This window comes from Elgaria multicarinata, chromosome 1 (genome assembly GCF_023053635.1).
Source record: "Elgaria multicarinata webbii isolate HBS135686 ecotype San Diego chromosome 1, rElgMul1.1.pri, whole genome shotgun sequence".
Taxonomy (NCBI): Eukaryota; Metazoa; Chordata; class Lepidosauria; order Squamata; family Anguidae; genus Elgaria; species Elgaria multicarinata.
In genome coordinates this window covers 212,926,676-212,949,502 of record NC_086171.1, presented here as the reverse complement: position 1 = coordinate 212,949,502, position 22,827 = coordinate 212,926,676, and the positions used below count along the sequence as shown (strand labels likewise).

Here is a 22,827-nt window from a genome sequence, read left to right as displayed (position 1 = left end):
AAATGATTCCCCATATATGTTTAACAGTCCCACAAACTTCTTGGTCAGCCTTTGGAGGGAGCCATAGGCCAGTGGTTTCAGACACGCTTTGCATGCACAAGGTGGCAGTTTTGATGACCTGGCAACTCCAGGTAAGGCTGGAAAAACAGCCTGAAACCCTGGAGACCCATTGCTGCCAGTCAGTGTTGTCAATACTGGACCAGTGTTCTGATTTGGGATAAGGCAGCGCTCTATCTTCCGTCCCCAACCTGGTGATTTCCAGAGGTGTTGGGCTACAACTCCTCATCACTGGCAGCCGGCTGTATTCCAGCTGCCACACATCTGGAACGCACTGGGTTGGCGGAACGCCGCTCTAGGGCATCTTCGCGGGCTACAGCCTAAACTGCCCCATCCTCATAAGAATGTAGGCAACTGACTTCTGCAGATTTGTCCCCTTAGCTCAGTCTTGTTGGCACTGATTGGCACCCAGCAGTAGTCTGGGCTTTCAGGCGGGATTTCTTCCAGCTTTATGTGGAGACGCCGGGATCGGACCTGGGCCCTTTGGGATGGGTCTTCCTCTCTCGAACCCCGGTGGTGATGGTTTAGAGGGATTCTCTTGAGCCTCTTTGAGAGCCAGTGTGGTGTAGTAGCTAAAGTGCTGGACTGGGAGTTGGGAGATCTGGGTCCTAGTCCCCACCCCGCCACGGAAACCCAGATGGTGACTTTGGGCCAGTCACAGCCTCTCATCCCAGCCTACCTCACAGGGTTGTTGTTGCGAGGCAAAACTTGAGAGGAGAATGTAAGAACATCAGAAGTGCCCTGCTGGATCAGGCCAAGGGTCCATCGAGTCCAGCACTCTGTCCACACAGCGGCCGACCAGCCATCGGCCAGGGGTGAACAAGCAGGACATGGTGCAACAGCACCCTCCCACCCATGTTCCCCAGCCACTGGGGCACACAGGCTTCCTGCCTCGAATACTGGAAGTAGCACCCAACCATTGATAGCCTTCTCTTCCAGGAATTGATCCAACCCCGTTTTAAAGCCGTCCAGATTGGTGGCCTTGGAGGAAACAAGGCGGGATATAAATGCAACCACGAACAAATAACTCTGCTGGCTGCCTTGGCGGAAGAGCCACGGGCCGTCTGGCGTGTGTGTGTGCGTGGGGGGGGGGGGGTTCTCCAAGCCGGGGATGGTTTCCGCCTTGCTCATCGACCGCCGCCCCTCACGCCCACCCCCAGGCGCGGTGGAGCACCGCATATAAGGAACAGGACCCTGCCGGAGCAAGCCAGGCGCCCGGCGGAGAAAGAGCGGCGAAGCCGAGGTAGAGCCGCGCAATGGGCGGGCTGGGGCTGGGGCTGGGGCTGGGGCTGGGGCTGGTTGGGAGGGGGATTCTGGGTGTTGTAGTCCGGCCCGTCTGGAGAGCGCCAGGTCGGGGAAGGATGGGGGAGAGGCGCCTGGGTTCGAGGACGTGGAGATGCCAATTTCTGGAGGCGCGTCGGGGCGCGCCTGCTCAGGTAGGGGGGTGGGGTGGGGTGGGGTGGGGGGTCTGATGCGGGCTGTGGGTGGAGAAAAGGAGAGACCATCTGGTGGGACCATGTAGGGTGACCATAAGAAAAGGAGGACCGGGCTCCTGTATCTCCTCCAGGAATGGATCCAACCCCGTTTTAAAGCCATCCAAATTGGTGGCCTTGGTGACCATGTAGGGTGACCATAAGAAAAGGAGGACCGGGCTCCTGTATCTTGGAACAGTTGTATTGAAAAGGGAATTTCAGCAGGTGCCATTGTTGTGCATGCAGCACCTGGTGACATGCCCTCTTCATCACCGCAGTTAAAGCTGCAGGAGCCCTGCCCTCTTTTAAATCGGGTCACTCTAGTATAGCCCCTGCACTTTAAGTGTTGTGATGAAGAGGGGATTTCTCCAGGTTCCCCATATATACAATTGACACCTGCTGAAATTCCCTTTTCTATGCAACTGTTAAATAGGGTGACCATATGAAAAGGAGGACAGGGCTCCTGTATCTTTAATAGTTGTATTGAAAAGGGAATTTCAGCAGGTGTCATTTGTATATATGGAGAACCTGGTGGAATTTCCTCTTCATCACCACAGTTAAAGCTGCAGGAGTCCTGCCCTCTTTTAAATCTGGTCACTCTAGTATAGCTCCTGCACTTTAACTGTTGTGATGAAGAGGGAATTTCTCCAGGTTCTCCATATATACAAACGACACCTGCTGAAATTCCCTTTTCTATGCAACTGTTAAAGATACAGGAGCCCAGTCCTCCTTTTCATAGGGTCACCCTACACGGTGGGACCATGTGTAAGCCAGGAGAGCTCGATCGGCTACGAGATGCAGAGGTGTGTGCATGTGTGTGAAAAATCTGGCCAAAGTGCAAACGCCAACAAGAATCTTGGGGGCGCAATCCTATGTACCGGTATGTGTAGCGGGGGGGGGGGGGGGGAGACACGGACTCCTACAATTCCCAGCATGCCCTAATCGCAGCCGACTGGGGCATGCTGGGAGTTATAGGACGTCTTTCTGGCTAAGCAGGTGTCGGATTGCACCCCATTGGGGTATCTTTAAAGTTTAAATGGTTTATTGTTACCACATGAGATAGGGAAGAGCAAGGAGCCAGGGGCAGGGAAGGAAGAAAGGAAGGATGGATCTCCCGGTGCAGAATGAAGTAGTGGGGAGTTGGGGTTGTTTTTGAGCTGGATGTCTTTGAACAGACATCTCCCTGGGAGTGGAGGGGATACGACCCCTGAACGTCACCCCGGTACCTGCCGCAAAGACCTTTTGTCTTCACTATCTTTAGTCTTTTGTATGTGTTTCCACCCCATCCACCCCCAAACTGTTATAGGCTGTTTAGTTTTACTGTCTTACTAATTCTTTATACAGTTTCCAGAAGCGGGTAGCCAAGATCGTCTATTGCAGTAAAAACAACAGAGTTCTGGGGCCTCTTAAAGACTGACACATTTACTCTGGCATAAGCTTTGGTGGGCTATAGTAGCCCATCTCATCAGGTTTATGGAGTGTTATGGGGATTTTCTAGTCAATATGCAGTATGTATGTTGTGTCAGGAAGGTGGTGGTGGAAGGTGTTGTAAACAGAGGTCAGAAGGAAATTAAGAGCTTGATCACACCAGCGTTATACTGTGCAATCACTGTGAATTGCATGCAGAGAACTACAAAGTTTTCCAGTTTATAATCTGCTTTGATTGTGAAGTACTCCCATGCATCCGGCGTTAATTGTGCTATAAAAGCAAAAGACTCACTGTATTTTGATACTAGTTTTTGAGCGTATCATCTGAGCGGCCGCTGGGGCGCAGGAGCAGGATTTGAAGAAAAATTCAACAAATGCTTACATCTGCGTAAGCTTTAAAGATAAAGACATCAAAATTGGCACAGTAATAGATATTAAGGAGAGCTTTAAGCATACCAAATTTGAATCGGATTGGGTCATCCGTTGATTTTTTATGATTTTTTTTTTACATTTCCTCCCTTAAACCCACTTCCTGGTATGCAAAGCATTGCTGTCGCCCAGTAGCAACAACAGCAGCAGCAGCGACAGCTTAGCACTGTAGGAATAATTCGAGGTAAACAGGTACGTGGGATGAAGCTATAAATGCAAAAAGTGGCAATCAGATTATTAACAGTGGTCATTCACAGTGCAGTTGATGCTGATGATATGAACACTCTTGCACTTGAAATGTGACATGTGTTCATTTCCTAGTCCCTGCGTATTTGCGTTATCAGGAACAACTGCGCTGTGAGTGTCTCCTGTTAATAATGTGATTGTCACTGTCAGTCGGCATTTAATTTCTTGCTGGTTTCACCCTTTACAATTATTTCTCCCACACGCCACCACAAAGAGAACCATCTGTACTGTATAATACCTCAAACTCCCCGTAATGCTCCATGCATCTCAGAAAGTGGGTTACAGTCCACAAATGCGTATGTCAGAATGAATGTGTTGGAGCGTCATCACATGGGGGGAAATCCCGTTTCCTTACCGTCACTTCTCCGCCCCCGCTTTTGTCCCTCATTACTTCATCTTTCTGCCTGGAGGAGAAAGAGGAAGTAAACAAATATCATGTGACTCATTCCGGGGCTGTTTTTATTGCGCAGCTTTTCCTATACACAGCAGGAGATCGTGGCACATTCCGTTGTGTTTTAAAGTCGGATTAAAAGGGGTCTATTTTGCAATGGAAAAAGGAGTGGGAGGCGTGTGGGAGGCAGACAGTGACGTCTAAAGGACACGCGCACATTCAGAAGTGGGCAGTAGTGAGCATGCGATAAAACACTCGTCTGATGAACCTCTAAGTCTTTTAAGGTATTGCAAAATGCTTTGTTGTGTTAATTTATTCTACTTAAAATGCATTTTTGCTTTGCTGAACTTTTATTATAGCCTGCCTGAGAATCATAAAGTTGGTCCGTCCCTACAGCCTGCATTCAGCTGGTGGAGGGGCTAGAGGAAGTGGCATTTGCTGTTTCCCCATCCAGACAGGGCCCCTTATGCAAGGCAACACTTACACTGCCAGAGGCCACCCGGTACATCCGTGAGCATGAATGTCCCACCAGCGGTATTGCAGCAGTAAGTTCCAAAGCAGATTTTGGAACTTATCAGGAGCAGCTGAGAATGGCCACCAGCGTCTTCAGCCCCCTTGTTCCTCTGAAAAGGGTCCAAAATTATGCCAGCCCTGGGGCTTTCGGAGCAGTTTACAATAAACTTCAGTGCAACAAAAATGCAACTTAATGGAATAACTCAATAACTACAAAATTCACAACTGGGCAATTAGTTGTATGTATTTTATGGTGTTTTATTTGTTTTGTACCCCACCTCGATCCAGAGGGAGAGGCGGGTAACAAATAAATATATTATTATTATTATTATTATTATTATTATTATTATTATTATTACTATTATTATTATTAGAACCAACCAAAGTGTCACAACATTTTGGTTGGTCCTAATGAAGGGATTGCCCAACTGTGGGTTTTGCAGGGTTGTGGCTTTTTTTGGTTTTTTTAATGACTCAAACAGCAACTCTCATAGAATCATAGAATAGCAGAGTTGGAAGGGGCCTACAAGGCCATTGAGTCCAACCCCCTGCTCAATGCAGGAATCCACCCTAAAGCATCCCTGACAGATGGTTGTCCAGCTGCCTCTTGAATGCCTCTAGTGTGGGAGAGCCCACAACCTCCCTAGGTAGCTGATTCCACCGTCGCACTGCTCTAACAGTCAGGAAGTTTTTCCTGATGTCCAGCCGGAATCTGGCTTCCTTTAACTTGAGCCCGTTATTCCGTGTCCTGCACTCTGGGAGGATCGAGAAGAGATCCTGGCCCTCCTCTGTGTGACAACCTTTTAAGTTGTGTGTTCCATATAAAGTAAGTAGTAAGACAGTAAAACTCAGCTACGTAAAACACTTTAAAAAGACTAAAAATGGTGAAGAGAAACAGAGATGTTTTGAGCAATGTGCAGATACCTGGTTGAAATTGTTTGCTCAAGAGTGACTCCGAGGAAAACTCAAAATGCTTTGGGCCCCATAAACTCCTCTCTCCATATGGAGGTTCTTCTTTTCCTTCCCCTGCAATTGACACCTTCCTGCTTTTTCTTTTCTCCCTTAAAGGCTGATGAATTACGCCAGAATAATAAAATCTAATTTATTATTTAACTAATCGATATTATTATTATTTAATAATAATAAATTATTTAATAATAAAAACAACAATAAATTTAATAATGAATGACTATTCAATATTATTAATGTTATTACTTAAATGTTATTTGTCATAAAGCCTTTGAAGGTGCCCCTGCCATTTGAATTATAGTCACAGGAAACTATTGCACCTATAGGCACCACTTGCTGGGGAAAATGGGTAGGAAGGTGCTGTCCTGCTTGTGGGTTTTCCATGTGCAGCTGGTTGGCCACTATATGAACAGAATGCTGGACTAGATGGACCTTTGGTCTGATCCAGCATCAGGGCTCTTCTGATGATCTTATGAAACCAACCCACAATTGATGTCCAACCAAAATCTCATGGATACATGGTACACATCAAATCTCTTCTCGATCCTCCCAGAGTGCAGGATACGGAATAACGGGCTCAAGTTAAAAGAAGCCAGATTCCAGCTGGACATCAGGAAAAACTTCCTGACTGTTAGAGCAGTACCACAATGGAATCAGTTGCCTGGTGAGGTTGTGGGCTCTCCCACACTAGAGGCCTTCAAGAGGCAGCTGGACAACCCTCTGTCAGGGATGCTTTAGGGCGGATTCCTGCATTGAGCAGGGGGTTGGACTCGATGGCCTTGTAGGCCCCTTCCAACTCTGCTATTCTATGATTCTATGATTCTATAAAATATACATCACTCTGTACCGATGTACAAATCTGTTCATCTTTAAGGTGTCAGAAGACTCTTTGTTCTATCCTTCTGCAATAGATTAGCACAGCTATTCCCACTGGGATAGAATCATAGAATAGTAGAGTTGGAAGGGGCCTATAAGCTATGGAAGACTATGGTGAGACTATGGAAACCATTACTGATGTAAGGAGCCATATACTTACTTATGTAAGTATATGGCTAAGGGAAATTGTGGTGTCTTGCGTGCTCTTAACCTGTAGAGAGCAGTTTATTCGTGGTAGGTATGAGACTGCAGGGCTGCCTTCCTGAACCTGGTACCCTCCAGCTAGTGGACCATGCTGGTTGGGGATGATGAGAGTTGTAGTCTGATACATCTAGAAGGCATCAGGTTGTGGAAAGGCTGGTGAAGCACATCCATTTAAGTACTCTGTGTTTAATTCAAATTAGATTATAGGAATCTGGCCTAGACTCTAGCGTTTCTGAGTTGGGTGGATTCTATGATCTTGCTGACTGCTCTTTTACTTTGGGGTGGGGAGAGGGGGGTTAATACATGTGTGGATTGAGGAGGGTCTTGTTGGCAGCACAGCTCCGGACAACTCGGGCTGATGGAGCACCTCTCCCGGCATGACCCTACCCATAGGATGACCATATGAGAAGGAGGAAAGGGCTCCTGTATCTTTTAACAGTTGCACAGAACAGGAAATTTCAGCAGATGTCATTTGTATATATGGGGAACCTGGTGGAATTCCCTCTTCATCACAGCAGTTAAAGTTGCAGGAGCTATACCAGAGTGACCAGATTTAAAAGAGGGCAGGGCACCTGCAGCTTTAATTGTGGTGATGAAGAGGGAATTTCCCCAGGTTCCCCATATATACAAATGACACCTGCTGAAATTTCCTTTTCTATGCAACTGTTAAAGATACAGGAGCCCTTTCCTCCTTTTCATATGGTCACCCTACCTACCCAAATATACTACACTCATCATCTAAGGCCTTCCTCAGAATGCCTCCTCCTAGCAGAGGTTTGCAAAAAATGGAGTGTTTTTTTAAATAAAATGTAAGTTAGGATACTGCTGTGATTGACCTGCTTTTTAAGCACATGCGTTCTCTTGCAGCAGTGTTTTGACCCTGCCAGGCGCTCCTTGGTGTGGGGCTTGCTGCCGCCGTTAACCCCGACCCCCCCCGACCCCATTGAACTCCCAGGGGCACTGGGCATGAGTTTGTGGAACCAAGGGGGCGGTTACCTGAAAAAGTTTGGGAACCACTGCTTTATAGGTTAAAACCAGCACCTTGAATTGGGCTCGGACATTAGTTATGAGTTGGCCCTCATACAAAAACATCAGCAGCAACAGCCCTTACTCTTTTAAATCAAAATTAAAGATATGATGTGGGAAGAGGAACTTGGATGGCTTAACGGAATGATTTCATAGCCACTATCCAATAGGGACTCGTGCTGCTTGTATTACTCTGTCGTCACCTTGCATCAATGTTAACATCTTTTGAAAGCCAAGTCCCTAGACAGAAATTTGGTTTCTGTGTGGGCTGAGTTTTAAGACTACATGGCTGGGGTCATAGCAGGTCAATGTAAAACAGCAACAGCCCAAATCTAAGTAGAAAAATAATGAAAATGATCAAGGGGACGGAGCATCTCCCCTATGAAGGAAGGTTAAATCAGCTGGGATTGTTTAGCTTGGAAAAATGGTGAGTAAGCAGAGACCTGATAGAGGTGCACAAAATTGTGCATGCCCCTCCTCTGGGCAGTGTCACCACAATGCTTGCGCTTGAGCAATGTCTTCTAATCCGCCCCCCTCTTTGCAATGGCCCTCACGTGGTCAGGCAAGCTGAACGCAGAGTACCGCATCAGGATCTCTTCTCGATCCTCCCAGAGTGCAGGACATGGAATAACGGGCTCAAGTTAAAGGAAGCCATATTCCAGCTGGCCATCAGGAAAAACTTCCTGACTGTTAGAGCAGTGCGACAATGGAACCAGTTACCTAGGGAGGTTGTGAGCTCTCCCACACTAGAGGCCTTCAAGAGGCAGCTGGACAACCCTCTGTCAGGGATGCTTTAGGGTGGATTCCTGCATTGAGCAGGGCATTGGACTCGATGGCCTTGTAGGACCCTTCCAACTCTGCTTTTCTATGATTCTATGATTCTATGATCAATATCTACAGTGTTTAATAAATTAATAAAAATAAGGTCCTTTATGATTGAGTATTGAATAAATGAGCACGTTTTTTTAAAAATCCCTGGGTGCACACCCTAATGAAATGAGTTGCGCAAACCTATGATGTGGATTGGGAGATATTTTTCTCGCTCGCTCGTAATGCTAGAACCCCCACGAGATCACATCCCATGAAGCTGATGGGTGGGAGATTCAGGACAGATAAACAAGGAAGAACTTCTTCACACAGCTCAGAGTTAAACTATGGAACTCACTGCCACAAGGCGTGATGGCAACCAATTTGATGGCTTTAAAAAGGAATTAGACAAATTCCTGGAGGAGGAGGCTATCAATGGCGACTAGTCCAGGCAGTGTGCCTATCACAGGCAGTGTGCCTATGTACTCCATTTACTGGGGAACATGGGCAGGGAGGTGCTATTGGGGATTCCTGGTTGAGGCCTGTTCAGCCACGGAGTGAACAGTGAACTGGACCAGCTGGAGGCTTGGTCTAGTCCAGCGTGTCTCTTCTGATGTTCTTAAGTTATTTATTTAGTTATTCCTTCAGTGTATGTACTGCCCTCAGGGTTGTTTAGACACGTGAATATTTAAAGCTGTTTTTCAATACCATTAGGACGAGGAGGAGGAGGATCTTGGGGTCCCAATCCAGCCTCTGGCCATTCCTCAGGTGGCCATGCTCCTTTTCCTGGCCATATGCCCCTTCCCCTGGCAGCCAATAATTTCGTTGTTTTCTGTGCAGCCCGCTCCCCAATTCTAAAAGGGGGACATGCCTCGCCTAACGCTTAGTTAATGGCACTAAGCTCTTTAAGCTAAAATATGCTGGTATTTAGGCCCCTCTCAGCGCTGGAATGGGGCCCTCAAGGGTCAGCCTGAACCAGCATTCTAGCCAATTCGCACAAAAGCACTGAGATGACCAGCAAGGGATTGTTACTTAATTTATTTGCAGAATACTGCTAGCCTATTTTCCCTTGTCTGTCCACAAGTGAAAGAGTTAAAGAGGCTTGCTGCTTATTTATTGTAATGGAAGCCGAGGAGGCGGGGTGACCTGGAATATTTCCACGGGAGGCAGTCCTCTCAAAGATCAATGCCGGCCATAGCATGCTTTACTTGGAACACCGCCATTTCCTGGAGTAAATCATCACTCTTTCAGTAACAAAATTATGAGTGCCAAGAAATGTTTGAAATCGAAGAGCGTCATCTGGATTGTTTCGAACTGGTCAGGGTTGCTGCAAAGTCCCCAATAAAACCCTATCACACTCTAATTCTGAAGTACCCAAATATGTAGTCAGAAATCCTAACAGAGAAATAGCTGCTCTATTAATATGCACATAGCTCTCTCTCTCTCTCTCTCTATCTCTCTCTCTCTCTCTCTCTCTTTTTAACCAGGCTCCATTAAGAGGCTTCCAGCTGTCTTTACTTTTGTGAAAGGTCAGGGAAACCCAGCCTCTTGTTCTCCAGAAGGGTGTCTATAAGATCTGTTTATCCCATCATGGCTGTGCAGTGGCACTGCATCGTTTATATGACGCAGATGCCAACTTCGGGCTTTTACCACTGAAACTAAGCTTTTTTTGTGGTGTGTTTTTACTGTGATTTTCTGTTGTCGTTGCTCTGAGGTTATCACATTGTTTCTTAGTATGTCAATAGTGGCCTTGGTTTGAGTTCAGTCACTGGATGTTGTTGGGGGCGGATGCAAGTGCAGGAAGTCAGGGCAGGGGGTAGGGGGCACGGGCGTTCTGGTTATTTGGCTGGGTAGCCCATGCTCCCTCCTGCCATCTGAATTTATCATTTCTCCCTCTCTCATAATATTAGAATGCGGGATCATTCCATGAAGCAGGCTGTTTACTGTGCGAACAAAATGCTGTACTAGATGGACCCTTGGTCTGATCCATCATGGCTCTTATGTTCTCATGATTGGTGGGAGATTCTGGACAGAAAAATGACTTATGTCCTGCTTAGAATCATAGAATCATAGAATAGCAGAGTTGGAAGGGGCCTACAAGGCCATCAAGTCCAACCCCCTGCTCAATGCAGGAATCCCTGACAGATGGTTGTCCAGCTGCCTCTTGAAGGCCTCCAGTGTGGGAGAGCCCACAACCTCCCTAGATCATTGAATCCGTTGTTGTACTGCTCTAACAGTCAGGGAGTTTTTCCTAATGTCCAGACGGAATCTGGTTTTCTATAAGTTGAGGACATTATCTTGTATCCTGCACTCTAGGATGATCAAAAAGACATCATAGAATCATAAAATAGTAGAGTTGGAAGGGGCCTCAAAAGCCATCACCCCTGCTCAATGCAGGAATCCACCTTAGAGCATCCCAGACAGATGGTTATCCAGCTGCCTCTTGAAGGCCTCTAGTGTGGGAGAGCCCACCACCTCCGTAGGTCACTGATTCTTGTGGATTTCCTGCCGACAGCTGGTTGGCCACTGTGTGAACAGAGTGCTGGACTAGATGGAACCATGGTCTGATCCACCAGGGCTCTTCTGATGTTCTTATGAGCCTGGAGTATGTACAACCCTGACTTTATTGCCCAAGGGAGAAGCACAAGCTTGGACTTGAAATGAGATCTTGGTGGTCTGCCAAAATCTTGCTTCTGTTGATAACAACTGTCAATGGGATTTTTTATTTTTGTTTTGCTACAACTCCCAAGGCAAAAAAACTCCCCACCTCTTTGTGTGCAGAAATTATCCTAATTCGCTTGATCCCTCTCTGTGTTCAGAGGGATTTACCAAGGGGCCTCTAAGCAGACATAGTTAAATCATCGGTAGCATAAACAGCCAACTCAAACTTAAATAACAGGCGCCACAATATTTTTATTTATTTATTACGTTTTTATATACTGGCTGCTAGCTGAGGCTCTCTGGGCCGTGCATCATTAGAATCGTAAAATGCGACATGTCAAGCCGCAATATAAAACTTTAAAAGTACCATGTAAAACTAAAGTAAAACCCGGCAGCACTTACAGCCAGGGAAAGCCTGTGTGAAAAGGTGCATTTAATTAAACAGTGATGCCCGATGAAGTCAGGCTGGAATCATATTTGGAAACTTTGACTGTAGAACAGAAAACGGGGAAAAAAGTTTTCAAGAAGCCAAGGGGTCAGTTTCATGAATACAGCAGCTAAACTGTATGTTTTTGTGATTTTAATTTTTTGTATATTGTTTTTAAGTGTTTTTATCTTATGTAAAAAAACCGCCCAGGGAGCTTTGGCTATGCAACGGTATACAAATGTAATAAATAAATAAATAAATATCGCAGCTAAATCTGAAAGACCGTATTCTCCCTTATGAGCCTGCCTGTGCTTTGAGATCTTCTGGAGAAGCCCTTCTTTCAGTCCCACCTTCTTCACAGGCACGCTTGGTGGTAACGTGGGAGAGGGCCTTCTCGGTGGCTGCTCCAGTGCTTTGGAACTCTCTTCCCGGGGGAGCTGGGCTGGCTCCCTCCTTGATGGGTGGGCTAAAATCTCTTTGTTCCGGCAGGCCTTTGGAGAATAATCTGGCCCTCCGTCTATGTTAATGTCTTATAATTTTGTTGTGTATTTTAAACATTTATGGTTTTGTCCCCCCCCCCCAATGTATGTTTTAAACTTTGTAAGGCCGCCTTGAGGTCCAGCATTGGGCAAAAGGCGGGATACAAATAATAATAATAATAATAATAATAATAATAATAATAATAATAATAATAATAATAATATGATGGGACTTGAACCAGGGGATTTCTGGTTTAGGGTTCATGTCAGCCAAAAAGTTGCTGTGATACCCAGCTTGTGATACCCAGCCGTCCAGGCTGTGACACCCAGCCTTCCATCTCTAGTACCCTCCAGAGATGTCAGGCTGCAATTCCCATCATTCCTGTGCTGGCTTGGAATGATGGGAGTTGCAGTCCACACCTCTGGATTCGGGATATACAGAGCTTCATCCCACATACCTGCTTCCCTCGGATTATCCCCGTAGCGCTAAGCTTTCACGGTTGTTGTTGGTTTTGCTACCGGGCGACAGTGATCCTTTGCATACCAGGAAGTGAGTTTAAGGGGGGAAATGTAAAAAACCATAAAAAATCAACGGATGACCCAATTCATTTCAAATTTGGTATGCTTAAAGCTCTTCCTAATATCTATTACTGTGCCAATTTGGGTGTCTTTATCTTTAAAGTTTACGCAGATGTAAGCATTTGTTTAAAAAACTGCTCCTACGCCCCACCGGCGGCTCAGAAGATACACTCAAAAAGTAGGGGCTAAATACGGCGAATCTTTTGGCTTGATTGCACAATTAAGGCAGGATGCCTGGGCGTACTTCACAATCAAAGGAGATTATAAGGTGGAAAACTTCTGAATCCTTTGCATGCAATTCGCAGTGATTGCACAGTATAACGCTGGTGTGATAAAGCTCACACAAGCGAGACCTGGCCTGATCCTGACACTCAGTCTGTCTTGAGGGGGGTTCCCCAGAGGATCCCCATTCCGCCAACCCTCTATCATTTGGTGGTTTTCCGGCACGAATGAGGAAAGGTGGGGTACAAATGTGCAAAAAACAATTTATGTAGGACACTTGTTTTTGGCCACGGCCCATCCCACCCCCGCTTGCATTATGGGAACAACAGCAATAAAGACGTAACTACTGAGACCATGTGCATACATGAGAGACAGAGAGAGATGCTTTCAGTGCTTGGAAACATGCCACATCAATGTCGCTTATTATAGATTCCAGTGAGGTTTAAGCTGCAGTCTTACGCATGTTTAGACAAGTCCTACAACTCCCAGCATTTCCAAGCCAGCACAGTCGCCCATTGGATTGTCTTCTTGTGTACGTTGATGACATATTTTATGTTGGTTTTTTGTATGTTTTTTTAAAAATAAAATTATTAGCATGTACCTGTTTCCAGAGGCCATTGGCTTATAGGGTCCATGTAGCAATATTTATAGTAACCTATGGCTGCGAGAGCTGGACCATAAGGAAAGCTGAGCAAAGGAAGATAGATGCTTTTGAACTGTGGTGTTGGAGGAAAATTCTGAGAGTGCCTTGGACTGCAAGAAGATCAAACCAGTCCATACTCCAGGAAATAAAGCCAGACTGCTCCCTTGAGGGAATGGTATTAAAGGCAAAACTGAAGTACTTTGGCCACATAAGGAGAAGACAGGACACCCTGGAGAAGAGGCTGATGCTAGGGGAAGTGGAAGGCAAAAGGAAGAGGGGCCGACCAAGGGCAAGATGGAGGGATGATATTCTGGAGGTGACAGAATTGACCTTGGGGAAGCTGGGGGTGGCGACGGCCGACAGAAAGCTCTGGCGTGGGCTGGTCCATGAAGTCACGAAGAGTCAGAAGCGACTGAACGAATAAACAACAAAGCAATATTTAGGAAAGGGAAGGAACCTCTCGTGCAAGCACTTGAGTAATTAATGACTCTTGGAGGGACACCTGCTTTCGCTGACGTTTTCTTGGCAGACTTCGTAGCGGGGTGGTTTGCCATTGCCTTCCCCAGTCGTGGTTACCTTTCACCCGGCTAGCTGGGTACTCATTTTACCGACCTCGGAAGGATGGAAGGCTGACTCGACCTGAGCCGGCTGCCTGAAAACCAGCTTCCGCTGGGATCGAACTCAGGCCATGGGGAGAGTTTCGGCCGCAGTAACTGCCCCTTACCACTCTGCGCCACAGGAGGCTTCAATATTTAATGTCAGTAGAAAATGTCACGGCAGTTTGCTGTCAACTTCTTCCATCGCTTATCATCTGTTCTCTGTTTCTGTCTTGTTGTCCCTCCGCAGAACTGCACCATCAGCCGACACAAGCAGAGAAACTTTTCCTTTGTCGGAGGAGTCCACACAGCTGCAGACCAACTTTCATTCCAAGACATCGAATAAGAAGCTTGAAACTCTCCAGAATATGCAATCCTGCTGCAAGCTGAACTCTTTTAAGAGGCACCTTTCAGAGGTAATACTCTCAGCCTGCCCTTGCTTTTGGCTGAGGAAGTTTAGAAATCTAAATAAGGTTTGAATGTTATGGAGCAGGGGTATTGAACCTCAGGACCATGGGCCAAATGCTGTTGTCTTGCTTTAGCCCTCCAGGGTTCCCCAGACGGACACACACCCTTTTCCCAGGTGCTATCACCAGGTGTTTCCTGCTCTTTCTCCCTGGTCGCTAACTGTATGGTGCTGTCCTGCCTTTTAGGCCATTGTTTTCCCCATTCAAAAACATTGAGACGCCTCTTTTAAGGCTTAGCTACTGGCAGTAGGAATATTAAGCTAAAATACGCTTGTATGTTGTAGCCCCGCCTTTTTGCCTTTTTGCCTCCTCCCACCATTGAAATGTAGCCCCTGGGAGCTGCTCCAAAATGTGATTCACGTCTTAGGCTGAAAGAGGTACTATAGCTGTGGGGCAGAGAGAGTGGAGAGAAATCTTCCAATCCCTCCCGTAATGCTAGATCTCAGGCAACGAAGGGGGATCGATCGATCGATTGAGGGTTGTTAGCCATGACAGCTAAATAAAACCTCCATGTTCAGGAACAGCCTATCTTTGCCTGGGGGACAAACCACACAGAAAAGCGGTTTTCTTCATAGAATAGCAGAGTTGGAAGGGGCCTACAAGGCCATCGAGTCCAACCCCCTGCTCAAGGCAGGAATCCACCCTAAAGCATCCCTGGCAGATGCTTGTCCAGCTGCCTCTTGAAGGCCTCTAGGGTGGGAGAGCCCACCACCTCCCTAGGTAACTGGCTCCATTGTCGTACTGCTCTAACAGTCAGGAAGTTTTTCCTGATGTCCAGCCGGAATCTGGCTTCCTGTAACTTGAGCCCATTATTCTGTGTCCTGCACTCTGGGAGGATCATAGAATCATAGAATAGCAGAGTTGGAAGGGGCCTACAAGGCCATCGAGTCCAACCCCCTGCTCAAGGCAGGAATCCATGTTCTCCTTGAATGTTCTCCTTGAATGCTCTCCTTGAATCCATGTTCTCCTTGAAAGCTTCCCAGAAGCGTCTGACTGGCTGCAGTTGAAATGGCTGATTGGAGAGCTTTGGCTATTAGGCTGTATAAAAATGCAATAAATAAATAAATAATAGATGGCCATACCTAGCAGGCAGTGGTGCCATCAGGACAGGACTGTGGGGGCAGATGCCCAGGGCCCCCCTGATCAGAATGAGCAGGAGGGCCCACAGACACAGCAGGCCTGGCCTCCCACATGTTGAAGCAACATCAAAGAAGCAACATTACCGTCTAAAGCCATTAAGTCCAGAGTTTCCCGAATGACCAAACTTTGTCACTGCAAGTTCTGCATATTAAAGGAAGTGGAGGGCGAGGAGGTGGAGGAAAGTAGGCACCCCTAAAATTACCTGTCAAGATTGCAGCCCTTATGCCAGTATATAGGGTGACCCTATGAAAAGGAGGACCGGGCTCCTGTATCTTTAACAGTTGCATAGAAAAGGGAATTTCAGCAGGTGTCATTTGTATATATGGGGAACCTGGTGAAATTTCTTCTTCATTACAACAGTTAAAGATGCAGGTGCCCTGCCCTCTTTTAAATCTGGTCACAGTATAGCTGCAGTATAGCTCCTGCAGCTTTAACCGTTGTGATGAAGAGGGACTTTCACCAGGTGCGACATGCATACAAATGACACCTGCTGAAATTCCTTTTTCTATGCAACTGTTAAAGATACAGGAGCCCTGTCCTCCTTTTCATAGGGTCAGCCTACAGTATAAGATGTGCCAGTAGCAACCTACTCCTAGTCGGAAAAATCAGAACATCTCTCTCTTTGTTAGTGGGAGGAGGGCTCAGTTTTGGGGCCAAATGGCCTGCGGTTGCTGCAAGGAGGAGGGAACGTCTTGTGTCACAGTCATCTGTGAGGCACAATAGAACCAGCGTAAATACCCTGTGTAGACGGGTCTCTGGATTAGCAGGAGCTGCACATCAACATCACGTACATACAGGCACATAGAACACCCCATCACTCACACTGTGCTTGTCTAATATTAAAAACTCTTTCGTTTAAGACAGGATGGGCAACTTGGGCCGTGTTTCCTTGGTGGTAAACTGTCAGGGACTGGGGTCTCCCTGTGCCCACCTCTCACACAAACTGCCCCCACTTCTTCACCCACTCATAAGGAGTGCCATGCTGGATCAGACCGAGGGTCCATCTAGTCCAGCACTCTGTTCGCACAGTGGCCAACCGGCTCATTCACACACACACATACACACCCTACACACTCAAGCTTTAACCCTTCCCTTCCCTCTGCAGCTACTGAAAAAAAAGAAGAAGGAAACACTCAAGGAATGAACTCTAGGGTTCCTGCCATAGAACCTTCATTTCCAAAGCATCCTAGGAAGCAGTGATTGAAGGGTTCTGTCCGCTTCCTAGGATCACAGAATCATAGAACAGTAGAGTTGGAAGGGGCCTATAAGGCCATTGAGTCCAACCTTCCCCCCCCCCCCCCCCCGGCCGCTCAATGCAGGAATCCATGAAGCAGGGGGTTGGACTCCATGGTTTTAAAGGCCCCTTCCAACTTTTCTATTCTATGATTCTATGCTCCTAGGAAGCGGATGATCCTAGGATGCAGATGTGCTATGAATGAAGCTTCTAGGGCAAGAACCATAGAGTCTGTGCCTAGAGTGTTTCCTCTGTTTTTTGCTGGCGGCAGGCCCTGGGCTGCCTACAGCCTGCACTTTTTGCACCCCTGGCCTAGCTCCGTGGCAGAGGGCTTCCCCAGCCTTGCTCTCTGAGGACTTCTTTAAGGAGAAGAGTAGCTGAAAACGGAGCCAGCAACTTTATACAAATTATGTGCCCTTCCCCTATAATGACCATATGAAGCTGTCTTAGACCATTGGACCGGCAGAGGCACTTCAAAGATCCCCTGTTCTATCTCAGGAAGTCCAAGAGGCCACGCTGGCCTTTCCTTGCTCCCAGAGGTACGTGCTCCACCAATGAGCCACACCTCATCCCCACGAAGAGATCTCTCTTTCTCTGCCAGTTTCTAGAGAAACGGCTTCATAACTGCTTGCTCACATCCTGTGCCCCCTTTTGGCTTGCCAAAATGTCAAACGGAAAAGTAAGTTGGCAGTTCTTTGCAAAACCGCCGCCAATAGCTGGTCTGAAATGTTTTAAGCTCCTCTCGGAAGTGACCCTGCCTGCCCCGGAGAAATGAATCACGCCCTTAAGTGGAGTGCTTGGGGCAAAACTTTATGGGGTGGGGCTGAGCGCCTCTTTGGCAATACCTCTGTATGCTAGTTGCTTGGGGGGGAAAGCATGCTGGCATCAGGCCCTGCTGCTGAGACACACCAGGATTGTCTAAACCTATTTTAGTGCCTCACCTGTCCGCTCTTCTCTCTTGCATCCACCAGTGCCTTCTTCCTTACGTTCTCCCACTCCCAGCCACCACACCACCCCCACTTCCTTATTATTTATTTGTTTATTTATTACATTTATATCCCACCTTTTTCCTTCCAAGGAACCCAAGGCGGTGTACATATTCCTCCTCCTCTCCATGTTATCCTCACAACAACCCTGTGAGGTAGGTTGGGCTGAGAGTCTGTGACTGGCCCAACATTACCCAGTGGGTTTCCATGGCCGAGTGGGGATTAGAACCCGGATCTCTCAACTCCCAGTCCAACACTTTAGCCACTACGCCACACTTTTTTTTTTTTTTTTTTTATACATCAAACAATGCATCAATACAAAATAAAACAATACTACATAATACACAATAATATGAAACAAACATTTGATAAACATATATTCTAACTTAATTCTCTTAACATAATCATACTTAACATAAAAGTGTTCCCCCCAACCACGGGATCTTTTTTGTGAACCGCCCAGAGAGCTTTGGCTATTGGGCGGTATAGAAATGTAATAAATAAATAAATAAATAAATAAAAATATTCATGTTTCCAAAATCTCATTGCTTCCTCTGGAAGTGTTTTCCCTCTCCCCTTTAATAATACAAATTCTAGAAACTGTTTCCATATTCCCTCAAAATCATTCGTTTTTATCATTCCTCTTCTAACTTTTATATTACATGTTAATTTATCGTTAATAGCAATATCCCATATTTCTTTATACCAATCTTCTATATGATAATCCCCTTGAACCTTCCAGTTCCTAGATATCATTAATCTTGCTGCTGTTAACAAATTCGTTATCACTTCTTTTGTCTCTTTATTACAATTCAGTTCTCCATATAATGATAACAATGCCACTATAGGGGTCTCTTCAATCTCCATTCCTAAAATTTCTTTTATCTCATTAAACACCATTTTCCATAATTTTTGTACAAATTCACATTCCCACCACATATGTAAATACGTTCCTTTCTTTTGACAACCTCTCCAGCAGCTTGCTGAATTACTCTTATTTATTTTATTTAATCTTACCCGGGTTAGGTACCACCTCCATACAGTCTTATAATAATTTTCTTTTATCCTCACAGACATATTTCTCAACACTCGTTGTTTCCATATCCCTTCCCAACTCTGTTGCCCTATTTGTTCCTTCAAGTCAGTTTCCCATACCATCTTGCCTACACTTTCCGTCGCCACTACGCCACACTGGCTCCGCACTTATCATGCCAGAAGTCCACCTCCCCAACCAATGAAGAAGGGTGGCTGGGAGACATCATGCCCAGAGTTGCTAACTTCCAAAAACCTTCTAACAGACATTTTTACCCTGTCGGGAGCCAAGAACAAATTGAGAGACTGCATATATGGAATAGATAACAGTCAGGATTTAAATTTAATGAGAGCTTCAAACTTTTCTCAGTGATATTACCTGTTTAAATCAGATCGTGAAAGAGCTCAATACCTACAAACCCTGACTTTTGCTTCTTTGAGAACCTCATTTATGGAACTACGCTTCCAAACTATGCCCACAGCATTCTTGGATGGCAGATATATAGACATGTTCTGAGCCTCGCGTGGCGCAGAGTGGTAAGCGGCAGTTACTGCAGCCGAAACTCTCCCCACGGCCTGAGTTCGATCCCAGCGGAAGCTGATTCTCAGGCAGCCGGCTCAGGTCGACTCAGCCTTCCATTCTTCTGAGGTCGGTAAAATGAGTACCCAGCTAGTGGGGGGAAAGGTAACTGCGACTGGGGAAGGCAATGGAAAACCACCCCACTACAAAGTCTGCCAAGAAAACGTCAGCAAAAGCAGGCATCCCTCTAGGAGTCAGCAATGACTTGCACGAGAGAGGTTCCTTTCCTTTCCTTCCAAGAAACTTATTTATTTATTTATTTATTTAAGCATTTTTATGCCGCCATTCAGCCAAAAAAAGGCTCTCATGGTGGCTTACAAAAGTATTTCTTGACAGTCCCTGCCCACAGGCTTACAATCTAAAAGACATGACACAAAAGGAAAGGGGACTGGGAGGGAGGAGGAGGGGGGAAAGGAAAGCAAATTCAGGCACTACAATCTTAGTTGCAAAGTTCAGCAGTTAAAGTTGACAGTTGCAAGCAGGAGGGAGGGGGCTCTCAGCTGGAGCTGGACCCAGGCACAATGGAGAGGTGCCTGGCTGCTGCTTCCTCCCTCACTGATGGCCTCAGCAGTGACAGTTGGTAGCAGGAGGGAGGGGATCTCAGCTGGAGCTGGACCCAGGCATGATGGAGAGGTGCTTGGCTGCTGCTTCCTCCCTCACTGATGGCCTCAGCAGTGACAGTTGGTAGCAGGAGGGAAGGGATCTCAGCTGGAGCTGGACCCAGGCATGATGGAGAGGTGCCTGGCTGCTGCTTCCTCACCTACTGATGGCCTCTGCAGAGACAGTTGGTAGGAAGAGGGAGGGGGCTCTCAGCTGGAGCTGGACCCAGGCACAATGGAGAGGTGCCTGGCTGCTGCTTCCTCACCCACTGATGGCCTCTGCAGAGACAGTTGGTAGGAAGAGGGAGGGGGCTCTCAGCTGGAGCTGGACCCAGGCACGATGGAGAGGTGCCTGACTGCTGCTTCCTCCCTCACTGGTGGCCTCTGCAGAGACAGTTGGTAGGAAGAGGGAGGGGGCTCCCTCTTATGGTTCTGTATCTGTGGTATGGCAGAGGTGGGGGACATCTCACACTATTTACTGTATTGTCACCTATATAAAAATCCCAGGGAGAGATTCCTGGGGCAGATTTCAGCATCCTTACAGGAGGAAAGGTCCTATGTGAAAATGTGCTGGTTATTGTCAGATTGCGACCCTTCTGTTACACGCAAAACAGCTTTGTTTGCGAAAGCCGCCTAACCTAGTCGCACAATCACTCTAAATGCTATTGCAGTGGATGGTGCAGGTGATTCGCTAATTTGATTTCTGTAATTGTATGGCGATATTCTGTTATTGCTTGGTCTATCAATCTGTTCTCTTTGTGATGGCTATTAGTCAAATACAGTAAAATGATTTGATGATGATGACCTTATCATCCCCCCACTCCATCCACCACTGCCCCCTTTGCCTCCTTTTTCTTACTCTCCAACCCCATGGCCACCACCGTCCTCTGCTCTTCCTGCTTCCCCACTGGTCAGCACCATGGTGCCCCCAACTATTAAAATGCAGAGCTTCTCTGCAAAGCCCCGCAATGGCTTCGAGTTGGCTGCTGCGTCGTATAATCTACGCAGCACCACCCCGGAGACACCTTTTTATATTTCCTTTTTGTTTTACTAAATTTACATCTCAATTTTGGGCCCTCTAAGGGGTTTAAACATTTTTTTTAAAAAATCTTTTAGTTAAATTTCTGAATGGACATGGTTGTATCTATTATGTGCTCAAGCAGATTTGGGGAGCTGTGGGGTGGGTGTATGTATATGAGAGAGAGAGAGAGAGAGAGAGAGAAGCAACGGCATGTGTGTCTATATGCACACAACCTAAGTAAGGGCCTTGCTAGCCCTACCTGATAATCTGTCTGGGAGGTGGGGCGACGGCGCGCTATAGTTAGCGCGTGCCGTCGCCCTTTTCCAGACGTCAGCACATGATGGGGCAAGGGAAAGCCCCGTTGCACGCTCCATGTTTTCCCGCCTTAAAGGGCCATGTGTGCAGGAGCGCACCGCCGGAAAAGGTAAGTTTTTTTTAAAAAAAATATAGGGTTCCCCGCTCCCCCGCCCCTGATTTCCCCCCCCCCACAATGCCGGATGCCCCCCTGCCTGCTCGCTCGCCCGTCCTCCCCCTTCTCCGATGCCCTGTCCCCTGTCCTTCTCCCCCCTTCTCCTGCCGGCTCCGGCCTTTCCCCCGGCCCCTATCTCCCCACCCCCGTGATTCCCCCCCCCCCCGGCCCGATGGGCACAGCGCTCCTATGAGCGCTGTGCCCAGTCCGTGGCTTCTCCCAGCTACTCTCGAGTAAGCGAGCAGCCGGGAAAAGCCACGGACCCTGCTAGACTTTCCACAGCCCCGGCCTCAGGCAGGGGCTGCGGAAAAGCCGGGCCATAAGCGAATCCGCTTATCCCGGCTTAAGGGAGGCGTTAGCCCGGCCTGACCCCGGAATCCCCTGTGTGTCATCTGGATGCACAGAAGGGAGACCAGGCCTCACATCGCGCTAACTCCTCGTCTAGCAACGGCCTAAGTGATTGAAATCTCACCCTAAAGGGAAAAATCCAGGGCATTGACTTGCCAGGGTCAGTTACCAGAAAACAGGGATTGCAGCGTGTTAATAGAGACAGCTGGAACATCGGCTGATTTGCATTCTTCCGTTTCCTCCTCTAGTGGCTCGCCTGCTGCATCCTGCTTGTGAGTTTTGCCAGTTCCCTCGCCGATCCCACCTACCCGTGGAAAGATCGCCAGACCAATGAGAGGCTAGTGTGTAGCCAGTGCCCGCCAGGAACGTGCGTGGCTCAGCACTGCACCAAAACCACGCCGACGGTGTGCAAGGCGTGCCCCAGTCTCCATTACACGCAGTACTGGAACTACCTCGACCGATGTCTGTACTGCAACGTCTTCTGTAACAGTATGGAAGAGGAGGCGCAGCCCTGCAACAGCACACACAACCGGGTCTGCCAGTGCAAGCCCGGCTACCACGCGGAGTCGGATTTCTGCATCAAGCACTCAGAGTGTCCCCCGGGAAGTGGATTGGCTCAGCCTGGTATGTATTGCAAACGGAATGCCAGAACTCTGTTCTTGAGCTCGTATACTCCCAACTGCTCCAATTAAGCAGGGGCAATCTCTGTTTTTGTCTTTATTTATTTATTTTATTACATTTTTATACCGCCCAATAGCCGAAGCCCTCTGGGCGGTTCACAAAAATTAAAACCCTAATAAAACAACCAACAGGTTAAAAGCACAAATACAAAATTACAGTATAAAAAGCCACGCAGCAAAATTGATATAAGATTAAAATACAGAGTTAGAACAGTAAAATTTAAATTTAAGTTAAAATTAAGTGTT

The 22,827-nt window shown here is 47.1% G+C and overlaps 1 protein-coding gene across 2 annotated transcripts in view; it reads left to right on the top strand.

Moving 5' to 3' along the window:
* Window positions 1–1,278: 1,278 nt before the first annotated feature.
* The window catches only part of TNFRSF6B (TNF receptor superfamily member 6b), a 28,740-nt gene continuing 7,191 nt past the window's right edge, over window positions 1,279–22,827 (top strand). The window contains exons 1-3 of one of the 2 annotated variants that reach the window (XM_063147425.1): window positions 1,279–1,300; window positions 14,276–14,441; window positions 22,150–22,525. In XM_063147425.1, the coding sequence (XP_063003495.1) occupies window positions 14,394–14,441; window positions 22,150–22,525 (424 nt within the window). In that variant the 5' untranslated portion in view covers window positions 1,279–1,300; window positions 14,276–14,393. Of the gene's footprint in view, window positions 1,301–1,471; window positions 1,494–14,275; window positions 14,442–22,149; window positions 22,526–22,827 lie in introns of those variants that run through there. The other variant, XM_063147426.1, reaches the window with a different exon arrangement.